Source organism: Trachemys scripta, chromosome 18 (assembly GCF_013100865.1).
Source record: "Trachemys scripta elegans isolate TJP31775 chromosome 18, CAS_Tse_1.0, whole genome shotgun sequence".
Taxonomy (NCBI): domain Eukaryota; kingdom Metazoa; phylum Chordata; order Testudines; family Emydidae; genus Trachemys; species Trachemys scripta.
In genome coordinates, this window is record NC_048315.1 from 2432340 (window position 1) to 2453340 (window position 21001).

The following is a 21001-nucleotide window of genomic DNA, read 5'->3' on the forward strand; positions in this document are numbered from 1 at the left end:
ATACAGTTCTGTAGGGGAGGAATTTAACATTGTCAGTTATTAGAATCCCAGTTTCCTTTTAACCAATGATTTTTACATTTCTTGCACACTGGACAGCCAGTTTAGTTATAGTCCATTTCACTTTCTGGTGGTTCTCATTCATCTCCTTTACACCCCAAACTACGTGACAAACACTACAGGGCAGCATTTAAACCCAGAAACAAATTGTTTCCACTGAAACTTTATTTCATTGCAAACATTTTACATCTGAAGTTGGGTAAAACATTCCATCCAGGATACCCATATTTTTAAGACTCACCTGACCTGATCAGCTGGCTTTCAATAAATTAAAAGCCAACAACCCCCAAACAGAAACCCACAGTGTCTCTAGAGAAATGGCCCAGGAGAGAACCCCCTTCCCCAGTCTATTTCTTTGCAGCAGAGCAACACAGATGGGCCAGAACCACATGGGGGAGTGGTATATACGTGACCTAGACATTGATTCACGTAAGCGTTTTGCAAGCACGCTATACAAGCTATAATGACATTTTTTGCAAAAGGCAAGGGGGGGCAAGAGCGATCCTGTTTACCCCCTCCCCGCTGCCCAGGAAGGGTCCCCAGGCTCAGTGCCTGCCCAGAGCCTGCAGCATCCCTGGGGCTGCCCTGCGCGCGCTCAGCTGTCAGGCCCGGGAGAACAGAGGGGGGCACAGGCGGCACAGAGCGCGCATGCGTACAAACACCGGCCGGACCCTATGTGGCAGCCAACTGCCTTTCCCTCCGCCTCAGCGAGCGAGCGCCGGCAGGGAGGCGGCGGCCGGACGGGGAGACTCACCGAGGCGCAGGGGCTGGAGGTGGCGCTGGGGGTAGGCGAGCGCTGCACCGTTACCAGAGCCATCGAGGCGCGGCGGGGGCCCCCGTCCGGCCGCAGGAGGGGGTCTTACTCCATGGCGGGGCCCCGGAGCCGGGCGGGAGGCGGCGGCAGCGCCGCGGTGACCGCCGGGGGCAGCAACTCAGCACTCGCCAACGGCCCCTCGCCGAGTGAGTGAGGCGCGGCGGGGTTGGGCCGGCCGGGCACAATAAGGCGCCAAGGCGCATGCGCCACCTGTCAGCCCAGCCACGCCCCCGCCCTGCTGCAGCAGCCTTTAACCCCTGCTCTGCTGGGGCTGCTGCAGAGCCCTTTTCTGCTCCACTCTCTTTGGGAAACGGGCGCAGGACTGGGCTCCTCGGGGCTTGGCCCTTCCCCATTGGAAAGGATTCCCAGGGGGAACCCAGCAGGGTGTATCACTATGGCAGATACCCGCAGGGGTTCAAAAATCATGCCTCCAAAATCATGAGATCAGCTTAAAATGAGATTAAAATAATAATAATTAATAGCTGCGGGGTGAGTTTTGTTTACCTTCTGGTTTTTGAGTCTTTAGGGAGCACTGGGATCACGTTGCTGCTGCTGCTTGTTCTTTGTTGAGGGGGAAAACGAAAGCTGAGGTGGAATCCCATGGATCCAGGAGCTGGGGCTTTAGGAAAAACTTCCTGTGACACTCATGATAAAATCACTAGAGTTGGCAACACAGATGATATATTTGTAATTCCCCAATATTCCAGCCATCCTCTAAAGAAAACAGCATCCAACCCCCTTTTGGGATTCTCTGGGAGAGCCACTGACTAAATCCAGAGGCCCAGATACCTAGAAAGTGATGGGTCTGTGATGTGCACACACAAATTTAAGCCATAAAATGCCCCCCAGAATTCAAAGTGTGGAAGTTTGGGAGCAGGGGTGGGGGCGAAGAGGGGTGAGAGGTGAGCAGCAATACTGTTATCTTAACAGCTTGAGCAAAACCTATTTGTTTTGCGGATCCAGCAATTTGGGTCATATTTTGCCATTGAAGTTAATGGGATGAAGAATTGGCCTTTTGTAGGCATCTAATGAGAACATTAAATGTGATTAGCAGAGACCATAATACATTTTAAATAGAAAGCAAGCACTCTTCTTCTCCAACAGCTTGCATTAACCCATCCATTCCTCTTAGGCACTCAGTGCATTTCACTCTCATCTCCTCCTTCAGGTTGACAGAACTGTCACGGAAGCTTTTGGCCCTTTACATCTAAGCACAAGAAAAGCCCTCAGTGCTAGTTCTTTGGTCTATCCCCCAATGCCCTGCAGTCAAAATAATTATCAGGCAGGCTCTGCAAATTGTATGGCAGTTATCCTTTAGCACGGGACAAAAGTTAAGCTCACTAATGAGCGTTGCCTCCTAGTGGATGAAGGAGGATGAAAAACAGACTCGTTAAAATAAACCTGAGCTTAGAAAGTGATTTTTGCGGGAATGCTTCACTCAGGGTTATGCAGAAAGTGAGAACTTTGAACATACGGAATCCACAAAAATCCACCTGTTTGGGGGATCAGATTAGAAGGGGAGAATAAGCAAAGAAACATGCATAAAGCAAGTAAAGAGATAAGGTGGATGAGTTATCTTATTGCACTAACTTCTGTCTCTCTGATATCCTGGGACCAATGTGGCTATAACAACACTGCATACATAAAGAAAGTGTCATTGAACTGCTTATAACAATCATCAGATTATTATTTTGAAACATAGTTTTTATGGAAAGCATGTTAGCACTACTACGTGATTTATAGTGGAGATATCAGGAAAATTACCTCCAGCCCCTTTATAAACTATCCTCCCCCTGGCTCTAAGTATTCCATAGTTTTCCAACCAGAGGGTGTTTTTACTCTTTTATATATTTATGCTTTGCATGATCATATACTATGACAAGCTTTTTATGACAGTCTCTAGCTTTGAAACTTTGGGTACCTTCACCACTTCTATTAGATAGATTTTATTTTCAGCAGTGTACTGCACTCTGTATAAACAAGGATAGAATATAGATATGGTTGTTCAGGAGATCAGTACAAACTTAATCTCTTCTTTCTGGTCTCACTTGCATTTTAAGAGATAGAAAAGAATACTCCTTTTGTGTTGTGATCCTCTATGTGATCTAGTTTTGTAACTGGATTGCTTTTTTCCACTCTAGTGCATTCCCTTCGCTTCCTTATAAAAATTTCCCCATGTGTTACAATGGCTCTGATATAGCTGATTATGTGTAAAAAATTGTTGTTAAGTAATATGAGAAGTTCATGATCAAAGGAATATTAAGAGGTTTAATTTACGGCAAAAAAAAGTGTTTACAAACAACTATTTCACATGTAAAGTAAATGGAAGCCATTATTATGTCCTCTTTTAAAAAATTAAGGTTGTTACAGACCCCTGTAACAGACTCATTACCTTTTTTTAAATTTTAATCCTTTAATTTAAAAAAAAGTTACAACCCTCTGGATTTGTGTAGGATTGCAGGATTGGGCCTTTTAAAAAAATTGACATTGGAGAACTTAAGTAGAGAAGAAATCTCATTTAAAAATGCTTTCAGTTGCTTGATCATTAAACATTTGCTCTTGGGCATAGCATTTACTAACATAGAACTGTTGGGCATAACTGTCTCATAAAAAAATCAAGTTAGTTTGACAAGATCTATTTTCCATAAACCCATGCTGATTGGCATTAATTACATTACCCCTTTAATGCTTTATTAATCAAGTCCCATATAATCTGTTCCATTATCTTCCCCAGGATCAATGTCAGGCAGACAGGCCTATAATTACCCAGATCATCCTGTTTACCCTTTTTAAAAATTGGCACAACATTAACTTTCTTCCAGTCTTCTGGAAGTTCCCCAGTGTGCTAAGATTTAGTGAAATCAACATTAATGGTCCAGAGAGCTCCTCAGCCAGCTCTTTTAAAACTCTTGGGTGCAAGTTATCTGGACCTGCTGATTTAAAAATGTGTAACTTTAATAGTTTCTCATTAACATCCTCCTGAGTTATTAGTGGAACGGAAAGAAGATTAACACTGTATAAATAACACTATCATCTTTTTCCACCCAAATACAGAACAGAAATATTTATTGAACACTTCTGCCTATTCTACATTATTATTGATAATTTTACCATTTCCAACTGGTAGTGGAAAAATACCATTGTCAGGATTCTTTTTGTTCCTAATATATTGAAAAAAACACTTTCTTATGGTCCTTAACTCTGCTGGACAAAGATTTCTCCTTGTGTCTCTTTGCTTCCCTTATCAAAGTTCTATAATTCCTAACTTCTGATTTATATTCATTACTATCTAATTTCCCTTTCCTCCTTGTGTTATATATTATTTTTTTATTTTGATAGCTGCCTTCACTTCCCCTCTAAACTATGTCATTTTTTAAAATCAGCACAGCCTTCTTCCTCAATTGTGGGATTGTGGCTTTTGGGTCTTAACCACAAGGCCTTCCTTCTTCTCTAGCTTTGCTAGTAAGCACTGTGGCTCCAATTCATCACTGTGGTCCCAATTCAGCAAATCACTGCAGCATCTACTTAACTAAAAAATTACGTATTAAGATGTCATAAATAAACACAATTTCATTGGGCAGAGTGGGATACAGTTTTGTTTTTAATAACTTTAAAACATACATAAGGTTGCTTGTATCTTCATCATCTGCATTTTTAAATTGTATTTTAAATTTGCATAATGTATATTCTTTGAATTGTTTCAGTGAAACAGAAATAGCTGGGCAGTGTGGACCAGTCTCTAAGGTAAAAAACAATCTGTTTACATTTCTTTAATATTTGAATGCAAATAAAAATGTTCAGTTCAGATTTTTCATCTAAGTTTCAGGGACTAATGTTGCACTTCACATTGACTGCATTGGGAGTTTTGCCTTGGATGCTGATTCTGCAATGCAGATCCTGCACAATGCAGGATTAGTCCTTTAGCAAGGAGTTCAGGATTAGGCCTCTAGTGTGCCTGGAATTTTATTTATTTATTTATCCCAGGGTTTCATGGGGGTAAAGATAAAATCAGGGAAAAGAGCGATCAGACTGCTGGATCCCATCCAAGGGAGACAGGGAAAATAGGAGGTATGGGGAATTCTTTAATGTTTTCCTGATTCATCTCTTCCAATTTAAACCATGTACTATAATTTAAGAGATTGGAGTTCAGGTCTGTGAAATTAAGCTATACTTAGCTCTGAAATGAGAAATGTGCCTTATAATGAGCAATAACTGTACTGTGTGCTTGGAAGCTGAGAAACAGAAAATTTGAGGCATGGTAAAAGCACAAACATGGGAGCAATCCTGCATTCCTTGTACACCCAAACCTATTGCAGGAGCTTTGGGGACACAAGAAGTGTAGGATCAGATGTCATGTGTTCCCTGGCATTTGGTTATAGAGACGACAGAAAAGCTTAGCAGAAAAGGAGATACTTTCACAGGCACAGTGTTGACCTGACAGTCAACTCATGGTCCATGCTCCCATGAGATTTTTGCCATTATCTTCAATGGAAACAGGAGGAGGCCTCACATTTGAGGATGGGAAGGATTTTTACACCATAACTTATGACATGGATCTTGTTTTTTACCTTTCTGGGTGAAGTATTGTGCTTGATGTATTAATTAATTCCAATGGATGGTTTCCTGCAGGCATGGGGGTGAGCACTGGTGGATTTCGCACCTATCCTCAATTTGCATATCTCTGTAGTACAATCTATAGTAAACAGTGTGCAGGTTAGGAGTTCCCAATGCCTTGGGGCGATCCTGTCAGATGGCACTGGGGTTTCGTTTTGAATAGATTTGGAAAAGTGGAAGTCCTGGGATTTCCCTCCAGGAGTAATTAGAGAAATGCTTATCTGAACTGGCCTAACAAGAGACAGTTCTCCGACTTTCACATATTCATTGGCACTTCCAGGAATATTTAAATGGCAAACACTTGTAAAAAGTCATTCCTAACAAGTAAATAACCAAGTTGTTTTCTATAGTCAGCTAAAGGTCTTATAAATCCGTTGTTAACTAAAGTAACCACAGAGATGCAGGGGATTGAAGGCCATTAGAAACTTATAATTTGCATGTGGAGTAGTTTTTAGCAGCAACATTTAAGTGTAGAGGAGGAAGCTATAAAGGAAATGTATTCTGATTTAAAAGAACAATTAGAATGCAGCCTGTGGTAATGACAGCCAATGGTTTATATAAAACAGGGATCAGAAGTTTGTGCCCATATCCTGCAAGTTGCTGTGGGTACTGTGCTCAGCAGGACTGGCCCCAGAGATCTTTTAACACATGCAAACCATGAATTATTTTTATCTTCAGTAAATATGAAAATAGTTCCCTTGCTGACACACCTTTTATTTTATTTTCAGTATTACCAAACATCAGCGATTATAGCATAGTCCCGCTATGAAGTGTAAAAGGGCACAGAATGCCCCCAGACTTCATCTTGTGTACAAAACCAAAAATAACATATAATAAGAATTTCCCCAGCAAAACATCTGTGATGACATATTCAGCATGTTATTTTGTCAATAGCACAGCACAAGTATTTGATGGCAGAAGGATGAGCTTTGCTTTGAGGAAACATTAAGATATAACATCCGAGTTAAATAGGGTGTGATTACTGTTTTGCTATAGCCCACAGTATTTAAATTTCAGAGAAATAAAAATAGAGCCATTTAGATCACTCCTGCCAGTTTTTTCCCTCGCCTGTTCTCATTTGGTGGTTTAACAGCAGCTTTGAGGAAAATTAGAGTATTTTTACAATTGATAGTTTCCTTTTTAAAAAAGATTTATAGATTGACCACAACAACAATAACATTTTGAATTCCAAAAGAGAAACATCAGGTACACCGGGGAACGAAAAGACAAACAGGAATTAATCATGCAGAACCTGATTTGAAGTGAATAGAATTAGAAATCATTTTAAAGCCACATTTTAGATTATTCTAACAATTCCATGCCCAAAGCGTCAGATGCATTTTATTACAGTAATCTAGGGTTTATTTCAACACATTTTGCAAATACACTAAAATAAGTGTCTATTCCCTAGTCATCTGTTTTGCTAATTATAATAGTAAAAAAAAATTACAATTCATTTCGGTGTATTTTCCCCATGAAAGCTGATTTAGATTATTTTTGTTTCATGCTCCTTGCCTGAAAACAAATGCAATATAGTAAAATGAAGTTAGTATTATAGTGAGGACAGAAGGGTGCCTTAGCTGGACAAATGGGTGTTTGAGAGTATTCAGGAGAATATTGTTTATATAGAAGGATATTAAATATGCAGAACGATGGCCAAAGCCCTAAATTACAACCATGCAGACCTTTGAAAGAGTATTTATAGGAGCACATGGAGGAAAATAAAACATCTCAGGGTACTGTCTCAGGGCTATGCCTACCCTGTAGCACCCCCTGCTGACCTAGTGTGGCACTGCAGCACTTCCTGCCTCAGTTTCCCTTCTCTCAGGGCCTCTTAAGAACTATACACAGTCCAAAAGCTTGTAAGACAAAATTCCCCTGCTGTGGTTCTACTTCATTAAATACAAATACACTTGAAATAAAGTCTTTCCTTTTGGCTCAGGTCTTGCACAGCCCTTGCCATTGGGATCTGTGGTCTCTGGGAGCTCCTCTCACTTCAGAGAGCTTCTCTCTCTGAGGACCTCCCTACAACTGAGCCCAGATGGCCTTTTGTCAGGCCAAGGTGCTTGTTATTCAGTTAATTGCCTAGAAATACTCGTTCCCCTTCAAATAGCTTGTCATGGGTAGCCTGGGCCCGGACTACCTTAAAGGGGCCAGCAAACCCTGTGACGGGGACAACACTAGATTAGGTACATGGGCCCCAGGGGTTCTCACAACAATTTTTTTGGTGGCCTCAGAGTGCAGCCACCAGCAAAAGCTCTGACAATTTTTTCTAAAATACTTAATTAACTTTAGGGAAAACAAATAAATATGCACATATACATGTCCAAATCATTGTAATTTATGTAGGATTTTTTTTCCAGACTCAATAATAAAAATAATGTTCAGTTGTCTCTATTCTTTACTGCACCTAAACAGAATAGAAACACAAATAAGGTGCTTTGTATGTTCTTGTCTTTTTTTCTTATGTTTTTTCCTTTTTTTTTTTTTTTTTTGGTTGCTTTTTTTTTAAGACATGCTAGTTACTAAGTCTGCTATGAAAAGTGATATCAACAAATGTACAAATATCACCGTTCACAGCAGACTTACTCAGCCCCGGCAAGCCTGGGGACAAATTAAGCCCTGGATGGGGAGGTGGATATGGAGGCAGCAGGGGCCAGGGGCACTGGAGCAGGGAGTGACCTTGGGGCCAGAGCTCACTACCATACGGCTGGGGAACGGAGCCTGAAGCCCTATGGCTGGAGCCTGTCATCAGCCACCCAAGGGCTGAAGCCTGACCCCACCAGCCCTGGGAAGGTGGGGAACTTACTGGCTGCCTGCTCCTCCAGCTTGTGTGTCTCCAGAAGTGGGCAGGACCCAACCACTGCTGGTGGCCCTGGTGGAGGGGGCTGCTGCTTCCCTCCCCCACACCACCCAGGAGGCTGTGGCTGCAAGAAAATTCCCTGGTGCCCATAGGCGCCAACTTCCCCTCTGCCCCGTGGATGCTCGACCCCCCCAACCCCCCCCACCCTGCCCAATTCCACCCCCTTCCCCCAAGTCCCCACCCCTGCCCCGCCTCTTTACCGCCTCCTCCCCGGAGTGTGCTGCGTCCCCACTCCTACCCCTCCCTCCCAGAAAGTCCTAAGTGCTGCCTAACAGCTGCTAGGCAGTGGGTGGGAAGCGCTGGGACGGGGAGGAGTGGGGACACGGCACACTCCGGGGAGGAGGAGGTGAGGAGTGGGTGGGGGCTGCGGGAGCTTGGCTGCTGGTGGGTGCAGAGCATCCACTAATTTTTCCTTGTGGAGCACCCCAGCACCCATGGAGTCGGCACCTATGCTGGTGCCTGCATGCGGCCATAAATTGAACTATGTATTTAAAGTGATATTTCCCCATTAAGGTTTGCAGCCACCACCAGTTTATAATTATACTCACTGCTGGGTTAATTTTATCCCTCTGTAGAGGACCCACATGAGACTTATGCACCATTTAAGCTCCAGTTCAGCTCTTTGGAACAAATTTTATTTCAAGAATTTAAGTAGGATGTAAATGGTGTTGTGACCTTGGGTAGACCTCTGCACAGGGTGAATTTTACCTGTAGTTCTTTTCGTCTTCAGGGGACTTTACAGATATATTAATACTCATGTCCCCCTGTGGGAAACTGAGGCAAAAAGGTTAAGTGACTTTCCCAGAGTCACAGACTGAGCCAGATCTGGAATTAGTACTCAGTTGTTCCTGAATTAGATGGACAATACTGTTTGTGACGGAGTGCTGGGCTGGGACTCCTAAACCAGCCCTCTGTCTCGCCAGCTCTAATTAAGGAAGATAGATTGGAGCTGGCTAGAAAAACCTGTGCCTGATTGGCAAAGGGGAAACAGCTGCCAGCCTAATTAGCCTGGGGTTATAGACAGGCCCAGAGGAAAGAAGCAGGGGGAAGCCAGAGAGGGGAAGCAGAGTGCTAGCGCTTCCCTACTGGCTGTGGAGACTGTGATGCCCTTAAGGCTGAAACCTCCAAGCTGCAGGGGAGAAGGTGGTGGCATTGAACGCTGTAAATAAACTGCACTGGTGATTGCTGAACGTGAGGGTCTCTGAGTGGTTTTTGGAGCAGAGCAGAGGCAGGAACAAAGAGAGCCCTGCTACACCCCGTTACACTGTTCAAACAAATAATGCACCAGATTTTGGAAAAACAATCATATTTTCAACCTTTGTTTTGGTAGATTAAAGTTGATAAGGTTCATGTTTTATGACAGTCTCTGATATCCCATGAAATGAACAATCATACGCCTGTACTGTGGGATAGGGTACAGTGCAGTAGTCCCAAAGATAAGTAGCACATACAAGTCATAGTCCAGAGTTCTTGTGCAGGTGGAGATGGGTCAATCCACATGGTCATGCATCTTAAAAAGCAAAAAGTATAGAGACATTGCATCGCAGTAAGAATAGCATAAGATAAATACAATTTACTGGAGAACTTTGCCATTCCAGAAGTGCTAGTTTGTAATTCAAACAATAAAGACTTTGGGAAAAATTCTGCTCTCAATTACGCCAATGTAATTCTGTTGAAGCCACTGGCGTGCCTCTCTATTTACACCGGGGTGAATGAAAACAGAATTAGTCTCATGCAGACCACTTTTCTTTCCCTCCTCCTTTTCATCCTGTGGAACGGGTTCTCCATTATACACAAGAATAAGAGAAATAATGATAGATCTGAATCGTGCACATTCCAGTCTAAATCTGTTCTTAAGGAACAGCGTATTTAAAGACCCCCTTCTGTTTACTGCAGCTGTCTTACTCCGCAGGCCACTCCAAAGTTTCTTGATTCTTAATGAAAAGAAGAACCCAGTAATGTTATTTCAGTTTGGCCTGTAATTAATTTCTGTTTATGCTCTCAGGTTCTCACATCTGTTTGGTACAATCCTCAGCTCGGCCTAAAAACTCTCCATTTCTGTCCCTAGTGAATGGGGCAGTGCTGGAATTCATGATCCCTGAATCTGAAGGCCAGCCTACTGTCCCTAGGCACTGATGGATATTCTCTCGCGCAGCACTGCAGTTTAGTGCTATATGTGTTGCCATTCCTTAGACCTTTTTTTCCCCTGATCATATGACACAATGATATAAGTTAAGGAAGAATTTATATTGAACTGCCAAAGGCAGAAGACAATCTACTGCAGTTCTGAGTAGTAGATGAGACATAGCAACCTTTGGATTTATTGCTTAGCAACCACAAACACACACCCAGGAGTAAAACTCACAGCCTGGCTCCACAGCAGGACTGAGAAATCCCTAATTCATTTGTAAGTTTTCTAATGGCTAGGAACTGATGGGTGTATATTAAATTCTCATTCATCTGCAATGCCTCTCTGAAAGCAGGAGGAGACATTTCTGGTTTGGTACCTGCCCAGAAGGTAAGAAAAACAGTTCTTCAGTTGAGTTCCAGGAAGCAACATTACAGTCCTTTTAAAGGTTGCTTTTAACCAGGATTTAAAAAAAGAAAAAATACTCCAAATATGTTAGGCACAGTGGCATCGATCCTCAAAGGTACGTCGGTGCCTAAATATACTGGAGGATTTGGGCCATTGTGACGAATCAGATAAAACTCCTTCTGAAGCTCTTTGGGGAAAGACAATTCTTTTTGGGCAATGGCAGGGCTAAACAAATTCCCAGACTGGCCTCTTCTTTTGAAAGCACTTCAATAAGTCAAACATTCCCCAAATAATCACTTCAATAATTTTTACAATAAATAATTAAATAAATAAATTGCTCCCCAGTGAAACCTACCGTGATTATGAGCGGATTTTTATCTTAGTGATAGTATCCCGACTGCAGAGAGGTAATCAAATTGTATGTGTGTGTGACTATCGAGCACAAATGTTTGGTGCACAGAAAAGGAGCCAGGAAAATGGTATCCTAATGAAAGGCTTGTCTTGCCTTCAATTTGAACAGTATGAAGAGACTTTATATCCATTTTTGAGTTTTATTGGCATTCAAAGCTAGCTTGTCTTTGTACATTATGCTCATTACCACCAGGGCACATTGTACTTGGGACTAGTCTAAGCATTTGAGAGCTGTGTGAATTATGGGCCAGATTCTCTGGTGCTGTAAATCAGCATAGTTGCATTGAAGTCAATGAAGCTATGGTAATTTACACTCCCTGAGAATTTGGCCCTGTAACTCTTGACAGATGCAAGGTTTGGAGTATGATCCTGACACTTTTGGGATGAATGTTGCTAATATTGTAATAATTATTTACTGTTCTCATGTTCCTCCTTCTCCTAGTTTGCTAATGCTTCTGGTTCCCTGTTTCCTCACCCCAGTTTTGGAGTTATACCCGTGTAAAACTGGCTTAATGGAATAGAGAGTCAAACCCATTGATGATTTGCATTTCAGTAGTGTCTTTCACTCAATGTAAAGGCACCTTACAAACATTAATTAATTCTCACAATCACCCTGTCAGGTAAATGTGGGATATATAGGGATCACATTAGTCATCACTGAAATGCGGTTACCTCTAGAGTGGAATGCAGCAACTGTTTCAACAGTGCACAGAAACACTGCACAACACTATAATGAAGTGAAGAAAAATACCATAACCAGTTGAAAGTGCAACAGTAGTTTATGTAGGCACAACATAACTACTTCATTTAGAATCTGGCCAGGACATTGGGTTATCACCCCTATGTCTTACCAATGTTCATAAGGAGCTTGGTTTTACCTCTTACTGAAAGAAACTCACCTAACAAATGGCAATCTGATAGAGTTGACAAGTTCCCTTCTTGCCTTTATAAATCTGTGCTCCTTTACAGGTTATATCCGCTAACGGGAAAGACAGCTCTCATTTTTATAACACATTGCTTGGGCCAGGCAAGCATCCTGACATATAAATCCATCCTCCCCAACCCCCAAAGCAGATAATCACCACCCTGCACAAATGACTAGAGGGTGCCACCAGACCCATCAGAAAGCCGACCCAGAAATTTACTGCTAGGGATCATCATACCAATTTCAGGCAATATTTGGACTCAAATCCTAGCTAGGAACCAGAAGGTCAACATGCTAGCAATTACACTAGTGTGCCAAGATGGCTGTATATCACTTCTGTGCATTTCCTGAAAAGCTCAACTCTTCAGAACAGCTACAGGTATTTAGGAATGAAGTGGAAATAGCAAAATATATCAAAAGCAGCGCCACTGATATGGCTACTGAAAGGCTGTAATCAGCCAAAAACCCCTTTAAAAGGTGCCTGTATTTCAGGGCGGTGCAAGTCCAGGGCAGAGTTTCAGCCTTAACTTGGAATTACCTTGCTTTGGTCAAACTGTCTCAGGGATGTTACTGATGCTGAGATTATCCTTGCTGTTGTTTAACCCTGGGTTGGGGGTGTTTTGCAGGATGGTGATGGTGTTTTGGTCTCTGAATTGGCTAGTAAGGCCAGATTCTGCCTGCATTCCCTGTGTGTATCTCCCATAGAGGCAGATGAGAGCTGTGTGTATGGACGGTAATAGAAGTAGCTTTCAAATTGTGGCTCATGCACCATCCAAGGACCACACAGTCCTTCCTGGTGCTCCACATACTGAACATTATGAGAGACCAAGAGGTGGAATTTGGTACATTGAAGGAAGATAAGGTCTCTGAGATTAGGGTTTGTCTACACTTGAAAGTGAATGGGGATGTAAATTTAAAGCACAGTTGCTATTCCTGAATAACTCTATGTGTGAACACTCTGTTTAGCTTAACCCACTTTCAAAGTGACCCACAGAATGAAATGCTGGAGAACAACTCAGCCTCAGGGTCCAGTTTAATGTCTCATCATCTTCTTAACCCAGAGCTCCCTGTCCCATAGCAGGGGTGGCAGATCCCAACCCCAGAGAGAAACATTACACACTGGAAAATGTGCAGAGGACAAACATTTGCAAAAAATGAAATAAAGTAGGTGTTGTATCTGCCGTGTGGCCTCACTGTCTGCTCCCCAAGGGCATGGGAAAGTTGGAGACAAAATGGGCAGTTCTGAATAGCAGAAAATAGGTGTGTTGATGCTACATGGAAAAGTCCCAGCCTCAAACATCTGTTACTGCACATGGATCACTTCCTGTATCCCAGGTCTCATGGGAATTATTAGAAAAGTTGGAAACAAGGAAGGGGAACTAAAGGAAAACATTCAAATTGGGGGGAATTGTTGTCTAGTGGTTAAAATGGGGAACTGATAGACAGCATGCTTGAGTCCATTCCCAACTCGGTCTTTGACTGGCTGGGTCACCTTGAGAACCCTTCTGTGTGGCTCAGTTCCCCATCCATAAAAGGGAATACAAATATTTAGCTCCAGTATCTCTCGGGGGCATTGTGAGGCATAACTAATTAACGCTTGTAAAGCATTTTAAACTCCTCAGATGAAATGGGCTGTAGATATTTAGAAGTGCAAAGTAACAATTTCTGAATTAGAAAAGGAATGTAAAAGAAACATCTACTGATTGTTTTCTAACTGTATAGCCTTGTTTTCCCTGGTATTTTCTATCATACTGCCATGTCTTTCAGAATCACATAGTGTTGATCTGCTTTTGCATGTATCACAGTGAACTATGGCTGCTGTGCCAGAAGATGAAGCCCAAACTCCCGGACTGAAACTCCCCAAGCTTAGTGTTAAGAGTACGCCCATCAGAGAAAAAAGGAGAAGGCAGGAGAGTGCTACGCTGCCAGGTCTCAGGAAGGATGCTCAATGGAAAGAGACATTCTATGAGAAGGTACAACAGAGAGCGTCGAATCTGCAGAGGGAAAAGGTGGAAAAGATTCACGTACGTAAGGCAGAGGAAGAAAAGATAAAAAAGAAAGAACCTCTGGACTGGCTGTCTAAGGAATGGTTGAGTGAAGAGAAGATGACAAGGGACACCCGGGCCTATTTGCTCGACAAACTGTTACCCACATTAGTCCCAGGAGTAGAAAAATTGTTAATGGAAGTAGAAAGAAAGAAGGTGCTTGAAACAGACCAAGATCCGCCCAAGTTTGATCCCATTAATTTTCTAGGAGAATATCTGATGAGGCATAACCCTCAGTTTGACACATCTGCAAAACTAGGTCCCTACAAGAGAGGGATGAAGGCTGTCATGGAGGAGTTGAAAACTCAGGTGCCTGATACGGCACTTAACAGGTGAGTGAGTTTAAACTATGCTTGATTGTAGCATACCCTTTTCATGGTATCTCTGTATTCATTTTACAAAAAGCAGTACATTCCTTAATTGGATACAGTGACTGTAATCTGGGATGGCAGAAGTGTATCCTCCAGCACCAAATGAATCCCATGGAGTTCTGTGCCATGGCCAGCAGCTGTCCTCTTCTTTGAGTCTTGGAAGCAAGCGAAATCCCAGCACATGGCAGATGTAGCCAAGCAATGGCTTATGCATATTTAAGGCAGTATCCTACCCCTACTGTGTAGTGCTTGATTTGGCACTGTGCACATGGAATGAAGACACTGTATGACCTTCCTGGACATTTTTAGCACCAGTGTTAATAATATAGGCCTGGCGCTCCTGAGGCCCTTTCTCCCTTATGTCCCTCCAAAGATAATGGAAATAAGATTAGCCAAGTTGCCTCTGCTGCCCATCCTGAGGATTTCTCTTGACTGGACCAAGGGCAGGGCTGTCTTGGTTCTCCTTGAGCACTCCCTCCAGGAAAATGTTTGCTATAATCCCTCTGTAGCTATGTTCATTTCAGAGCAGTTCACCTTCAGCCATTTTAGACTCTCTTTCCGTCAGCACTTTCCTTTGGCTCATTATTGCCCATCCTAACTTAGCAGATGAGTTGGTTTTCTCTGCACAGTTTGGTCCAGTGTTATTTAATTAATGTATTTTTTTCAACAGCATCTCACAACGTGATGGGATTATAAAATTCAGTTGCACTGCATTCATAAATAATACATTCATCTTGATTTGTCAATTCAGAAAAATATCCAAGTGAACATTTGTGTTTATGAAAGGCACCAGAGTGGGTAGCAATAATGTCAGAACTACTCATTAACTTCCTGATTACTTTATTCCAGGGTCTGTTTTGGTAGAATAACTGGATTTGTAGAGTACTCTCATCTATTTGCATAAAACTGGTGTCAGGAATTAGGGAAAGAAGATGTTGACATAAAATGTCTCATGTCTAGACCCTAAACTAAGATAATGGAAGTTCCCAGTAATTAAATGAATAAAGGAATATGGTTAAATCTCTCTCTCTTTCTCTCTCATATTTCTAATGCATATGCTGTTGTAGTACATAGGCACATACATAACCTATACCGGATACAATTAAAGCAGTGATAAATTACTCTTATGAAGTGCACTTAACTCTATTTACCTGCCTTTAAATGCAGCTAGACTGGTGATCAGCACATGAGCGCTCTGCATTTTGGCTTGCCATTTATTAAGGGATTTATGATTTCATGCTTTACCTTTGCTTTGGGGTGGTAATTCCAGTTTAAAATTTGGGAGTCAAGTTCTTAGTTTGACAGATATGGAAGAGTCCGAGAGCTGATGCTCAGGAAATCTGTATGAGGAGTCATAGCAGTTAGCCTCTCCATGGCTGTCAGTGCCAGGGGATTTACACAGCCATGGCAGTAACAGGAAGTATCATGGGATTTGTGTTTGTATTATTTTAGGATTTCCATATTTGTGTCTGGCAGGATCATAGGATTTGTCTGGTGTTCTTAAATCTGGGGACTCCATACCTGCACTACGGCTTTTGCTGCCACCATGCACTGGTGCGTAATACTTGCCATGAGTCACTGGCTTTCCAAGTAGAAGAACAAATTAGGAGAGGAATGGAAGGGGAGCTCAGAATGGCTCATGTAAGCACCCAAAGTTCAGGGGTGAAATCCTAGCCCCATTGAAATCAAGGGGAGTTTTGCCATTAACTTCAACAGGGCCAGGATTTCACCTCAATTGCTTATCCAAACGTTACCCCCCCTAGCTGAACTTTCTCTGGCTTCTTCCATCCCCACCTTAATTGCGACCATGTTGAGAGGCAGGGAGTTCATGAGAGTGGGGTGGGAGAAATTCCTTTTTATCTAAACCAACTCACACCTGAATTAATGTCTGGTTTTGTTGAAAGGACGCCAATGCATCCAGCTGACTCATGCATCCGTATGTAGGAGAACAGGGGCTGCCTTCCTTCCCAAACATGCTTCTTGTGCAGGGAGTCACCCTAAAGATATCTCTGCTTATCAAATGCATTACTAACAAATGTGTTCCCACCATGGTGCATCTACCCAGGACTGTTATAACCAGATGGAAACTTCCGTAGTGGGACAATCTTTGTCCTGCTCCCAGGGACATCAGAAGGAGAGTGCATTTACATGCCCTTTCAGGTAATAGCTGGAACAAGCTGCCTAGAGAAACGAAATTGCAGCACACTGCATGTATAGCACGTACCGTCCCTTGTGTTTGGCACTGCCCAAATTAATCATCAAAGCAGTTTGGCAACTCTTACATTGGAGTTAATCCTGCTTTGTGTTTGCTAATCATTCCTGAAGAGGGGCTGATAGTTGAAATGTCTCTAAGTTTATTTCCTATTTTTAAGTTACAGAGAACTTTCTTGATCCATTTAATTTGGCAACTGGTACATCTCCTCTTTGCAGCATTAGTAAAGCAGTCCAGAAAAGGGAATTAGGTTTCCCAACACCCCGTTCCATGGTATCAAGGTGTCAGGGGCTGAATCACATCAGAAAGCAGCTGTCTTTCAGTTAGTCCCATAGTCTGGCTTTTTCCTAGCAATGAGCAGGGCAGTTTCCCCATTTATTTTGTGGATTTTTTAAGCCAAGTGCCGTTTGCATTGAAAGGCCCTTATCAAGGAATTTTTAATATAATTTTTCCCTGTTGTCATTTATAAGTTGATATCTGCAAACTGAAATCTTTTTCCTTGCCTTAATATTTATTTCTTCTTGTATGTACATCTACCTGCCATTTGTTATAGGGTGAAGTCCTGGCCCCACCAAAGTCAATGGCAAAACTCCCGTTGACTTAAACAGGGCCAAGGTTTCCCCTATAGTGTTTCACTTGAGCAGTGAATCTTCACACACTGGCTCCATTCTGTAGGGTTGGTAATAACTAAGGTCTGCATGGTCTTGATAAACGTGTACATACTCTAAACCACAGGGCATTACTTACACCAAGCCCAATCCACATGCTCATCTTGTGGCAGAAATCTGCTCAACGATATTAATTATCCCTGTATTCTGCACAGCCTGGTAGTCCTTCCTGAGTCCAATATACTCAAGATTGTCCCAAAACAGGTGTGGAGATGGGTTCTGTTTGCAGTGTTATGGGTTTACACTGGGACTCAATCCATGCAGTCTTCCTTCTTTTCATCTCAAAGCGAAAGCAAAAACACTGTTGATAGATCAGCTCAGAAGCTGCATCCATCTTCAGCTGACGTTTGTTATGATTTTATTCATAGATGAGCTAGCCCCAGAATTTCTGGTGTGGCAAAGACTAGATTTAATGCCCCATGAGAGGCCAAACGGGGGAAAGATTTTAGCAGGGATTTTCACTGACACAGTGAAGGCCCCAGGGAAAGATTAAGGAAAACAGAGGCACGTCCTGCCCTTGTTATACTGGTAATTAGAGATGTTAGTACGCTTACTGTTAGTAGGCATAAGAAGCCAGAGGCTCAGACCTTTACCTCTTTGTGGTTAACAACTTAGCCATATGTGGCCTGGTCCTGAGAGGTGCTAAGGACCCACAGTTTTCACTCAGCTCTTCAAAATCTTTGGCCGTTAATGGGGCAGTGGACAGCAAATATTTAAAGTCTAAGCGGCTAGGAGAAGTGAGAAATAACTTTTTTGTGGTAGTCAGCAAGCCCTTTTGTAAATTCCCTAATTTGACTGCTCATTCTGAGGTTGGATCTGATCCACATATCTCACCATTTTATCAAGGTTAGAAATAATCCCGAATTAAAACACTACAGAAGGAAATGAAGGAACAGATCAAGACAAAGACAGCTTTGTGCCATTTTGAGCTGCAGGAATCACCTCCAAGAATCCTGTTAAAAATAGGACTGTGAAGCGCTGAGGCCCAAGTAAAATCACAAGTATTGCAGAAGGTCTAAGAGGGTTAAGTTTCACAAGACTCTCTTGCATTCATTCATTCATATGCCTCTCACATACTGGGTAACTGAGTGATTGATTAAGAAGCCTCCATGATAAATGGCCATGAATTAACAGTGACCTAGTGATAAATATTACTGTAGTCAGTGTATTATTATAACATATTAAATAGGCCTTATTATTTATTAATTAAAATGTAATTGTTTTATAATTGCAAGCCTGTTTCCTAAATTATAGTGAGAGGTCAGGGATAGTATCAGATTATCATCACACCTTAAGTGAAAAAACAGTCTTGGAGAAAAGAGAAATCATCTGGTTAAATTACAGTGCTGGGGCCAGACTTTGCTCTCAGTGACAAGAGACAAATAGGAGTAGCTCCACTTACTTCTGCTAGCTATAGACTTGTATAGCTGAGAGCAATATCTGGCTCAGTGAACGCACAGTACATGGGTGAAAGGAACAGTTAGGAGCTCTCAATACAGAGACAAAGACTCTTTAACAATCCATTGAAATGGGAATAAAAAACTCGAGACCCTCCTCCCCATAGTTGAGCTGTTACCCTGTAGCTATAGGCATAATGAGTGCCATTCATGGCGTTGTTTTCCTGGAGACTTTACTTATATTTTACAAATGAAAAAAAAAATCTATACATGATCAGTTTAATAAAATCCTTTTATCCTGGGTACAAAATGGAGGATTGGCAAATGCCCTTCTGATAGGTTAGAGAAGGAAAACAGCTAGAATCCAGAAGAAAGAGAGACACTTCTGGTCCAGGCTTGCAAACTCTGTGTTCAACAAAAAATAGAAGCATGGTAGGCAAATTATCCCTGTCCTAAAGCAGTGAGGATTTTATTGTGCAGTAGTACTTTGGAAAATTCATTAAACATAGTTCATTGCCAGTGCAATTCTTACATTAAATGGTACATAGGCTCTGAGACAAATGCATAGTAATGCAATTTTGTTGTTAAATTAAGTGAAGCAAAATTATACCCTTCAGCTCCTGCTAAAATGTTTGGCAGGAAAATGGAAGAACATCTCCATAATTAATGATTAGCACCATCGTAGAAAGGTGCATTCATTAAGGGCAAAATCCACCCTTTGTGTAACTAGAGTTGCAGCAGGGATAATTTTGTCCCTAAATGTCTAACTGTCTCTGGGCTCAGAGAGAGTTCCATGCACCTTCCACAAAAAGCTCTCTCTATAGTGATGTATTTGATACTCAAGCTCTATATTCAAATTCTTAATTACGCTGGCCTTCAGCAGAAATGTCCACTTCATGACAAACATTCTCGCCTTCCAAGAGCTGCCTCATGAAGACATGGATTGTGAGTGTTTATATAGAGTTTGACTGGTAGTTTGTTGCCCAAAAGATCAACTATTTCAATGGGGAAAAGACCTCATGTACTAGAAAGTACAGGAATTACAGTGTGCAATTGCTTCCGTTTCCTGCTGTTCTTCAGGAGAGGTCAAACCAAGCTTAGCTCAGCCTATGACAGTAACCTTCTGAACCATATGCCCATGCCTTACAGGCTAGCCAGGATGAAGTCTGAGGTAAAGAAAAACCGTGAGCAAAGGGAGCAGGTGGAGAAAATCAAGTCTCAGGTGACAGAGATGCGAAAGGAGGCCCTGGCAGTGCAGTTCAAAGAATGGACATTGGATGTCAGTGGAAAGCTACCACTCGCACTGGTAACTAGGGCAGATATTCATAGAAACACTGCTATGTTTCCACCCGGGAGGAGGAGAATGGAGGCTATTGTGGAAGTGAGTTTGCTATGTTATATAGCAGGAAGGATGGTCCAGTGGTTAGGCACTGGACCCACAAGATCTGCCTTCAAGTCCCTGCACTGCCTCAGACTTTCTGTGACCTTGGCTAAATGACTTAGCCTCTCTGCGCCCCAGCTGCCCAATGGGATAATAGCCCTGGCTGCTGCACAGGGGGGTTGTGAGGATAAATCCATTATTGTGTAGTGCACAGGCACTACCGTAATGTGAGCCAGCTAAGTGCCACAGATAATTTTATATCTCTGAGCCTTGGGTCTCCTGGCGGCAGCTGGTCACAACTCAAAATCTACCTCAGAAGACACTGGGTGGCTTACTCCCATCCTGTCCTTTCAGGGCCACCATTAATTCCATTGTCCCCCTCTGCCCCAAACTATTGACTCGTTGTTTGAGAAGACAAGACTTAAAGCCATCATGATGGACCGACCAGTCTGGGGTGCTGGTACAGACACTTTCCATAGATGGCAAATAAGTCACCTGCTGTGAAACTCCCCTGAGGCCCACTAGCTTTATGGGCTATACAGGGCACATAACATAGATGTGGTTTGAATTTCTGTTAGTGGTGAGAGGCCGGGGGGGCTAAAGTAATGTTCGTTAGGATGGGAAAATTCCAGAATTGCTGCAGTGTGCCTGCTATTGTCTAGCATAACATTCCCATTTACTTACTAGAAACCCTTGAAGGGTGACCT

The 21001-nt window shown here is 42.5% G+C and overlaps 2 protein-coding genes and 1 long non-coding RNA gene across 4 annotated transcripts in view; 2 read left to right on the top strand and 1 right to left on the bottom strand.

Moving 5' to 3' along the window:
• SSH2 (slingshot protein phosphatase 2) overlaps window positions 1–1005 on the bottom strand; it is a 142973-nt gene extending 141968 nt beyond the window's left edge. The window contains exon 1 of one of the 2 annotated variants that reach the window (XM_034752401.1): window positions 812–1005. In XM_034752401.1, the coding sequence (XP_034608292.1) occupies window positions 812–874 (63 nt within the window). In that variant the 5' untranslated portion in view covers window positions 875–1005. The remainder of the gene's footprint in view (window positions 1–811) is intronic. The other variant, XM_034752404.1, reaches the window with a different exon arrangement.
• On the top strand, window positions 769–14021 carry LOC117867409. The gene is made up of 3 exons (XR_004643397.1): window positions 769–842; window positions 4576–4615; window positions 13988–14021. It is a non-coding gene; the product is annotated as an uncharacterized LOC117867409 (long non-coding RNA).
• Window positions 14022–20051: 6030 nt separating this feature from the next.
• The window catches only part of EFCAB5 (EF-hand calcium binding domain 5), a 43262-nt gene continuing 42312 nt past the window's right edge, over window positions 20052–21001 (top strand). The window contains 1 exon segment of the mRNA XM_034752409.1: window positions 20052–20219. Coding sequence (XP_034608300.1) covers window positions 20052–20219 — 168 coding nt within the window.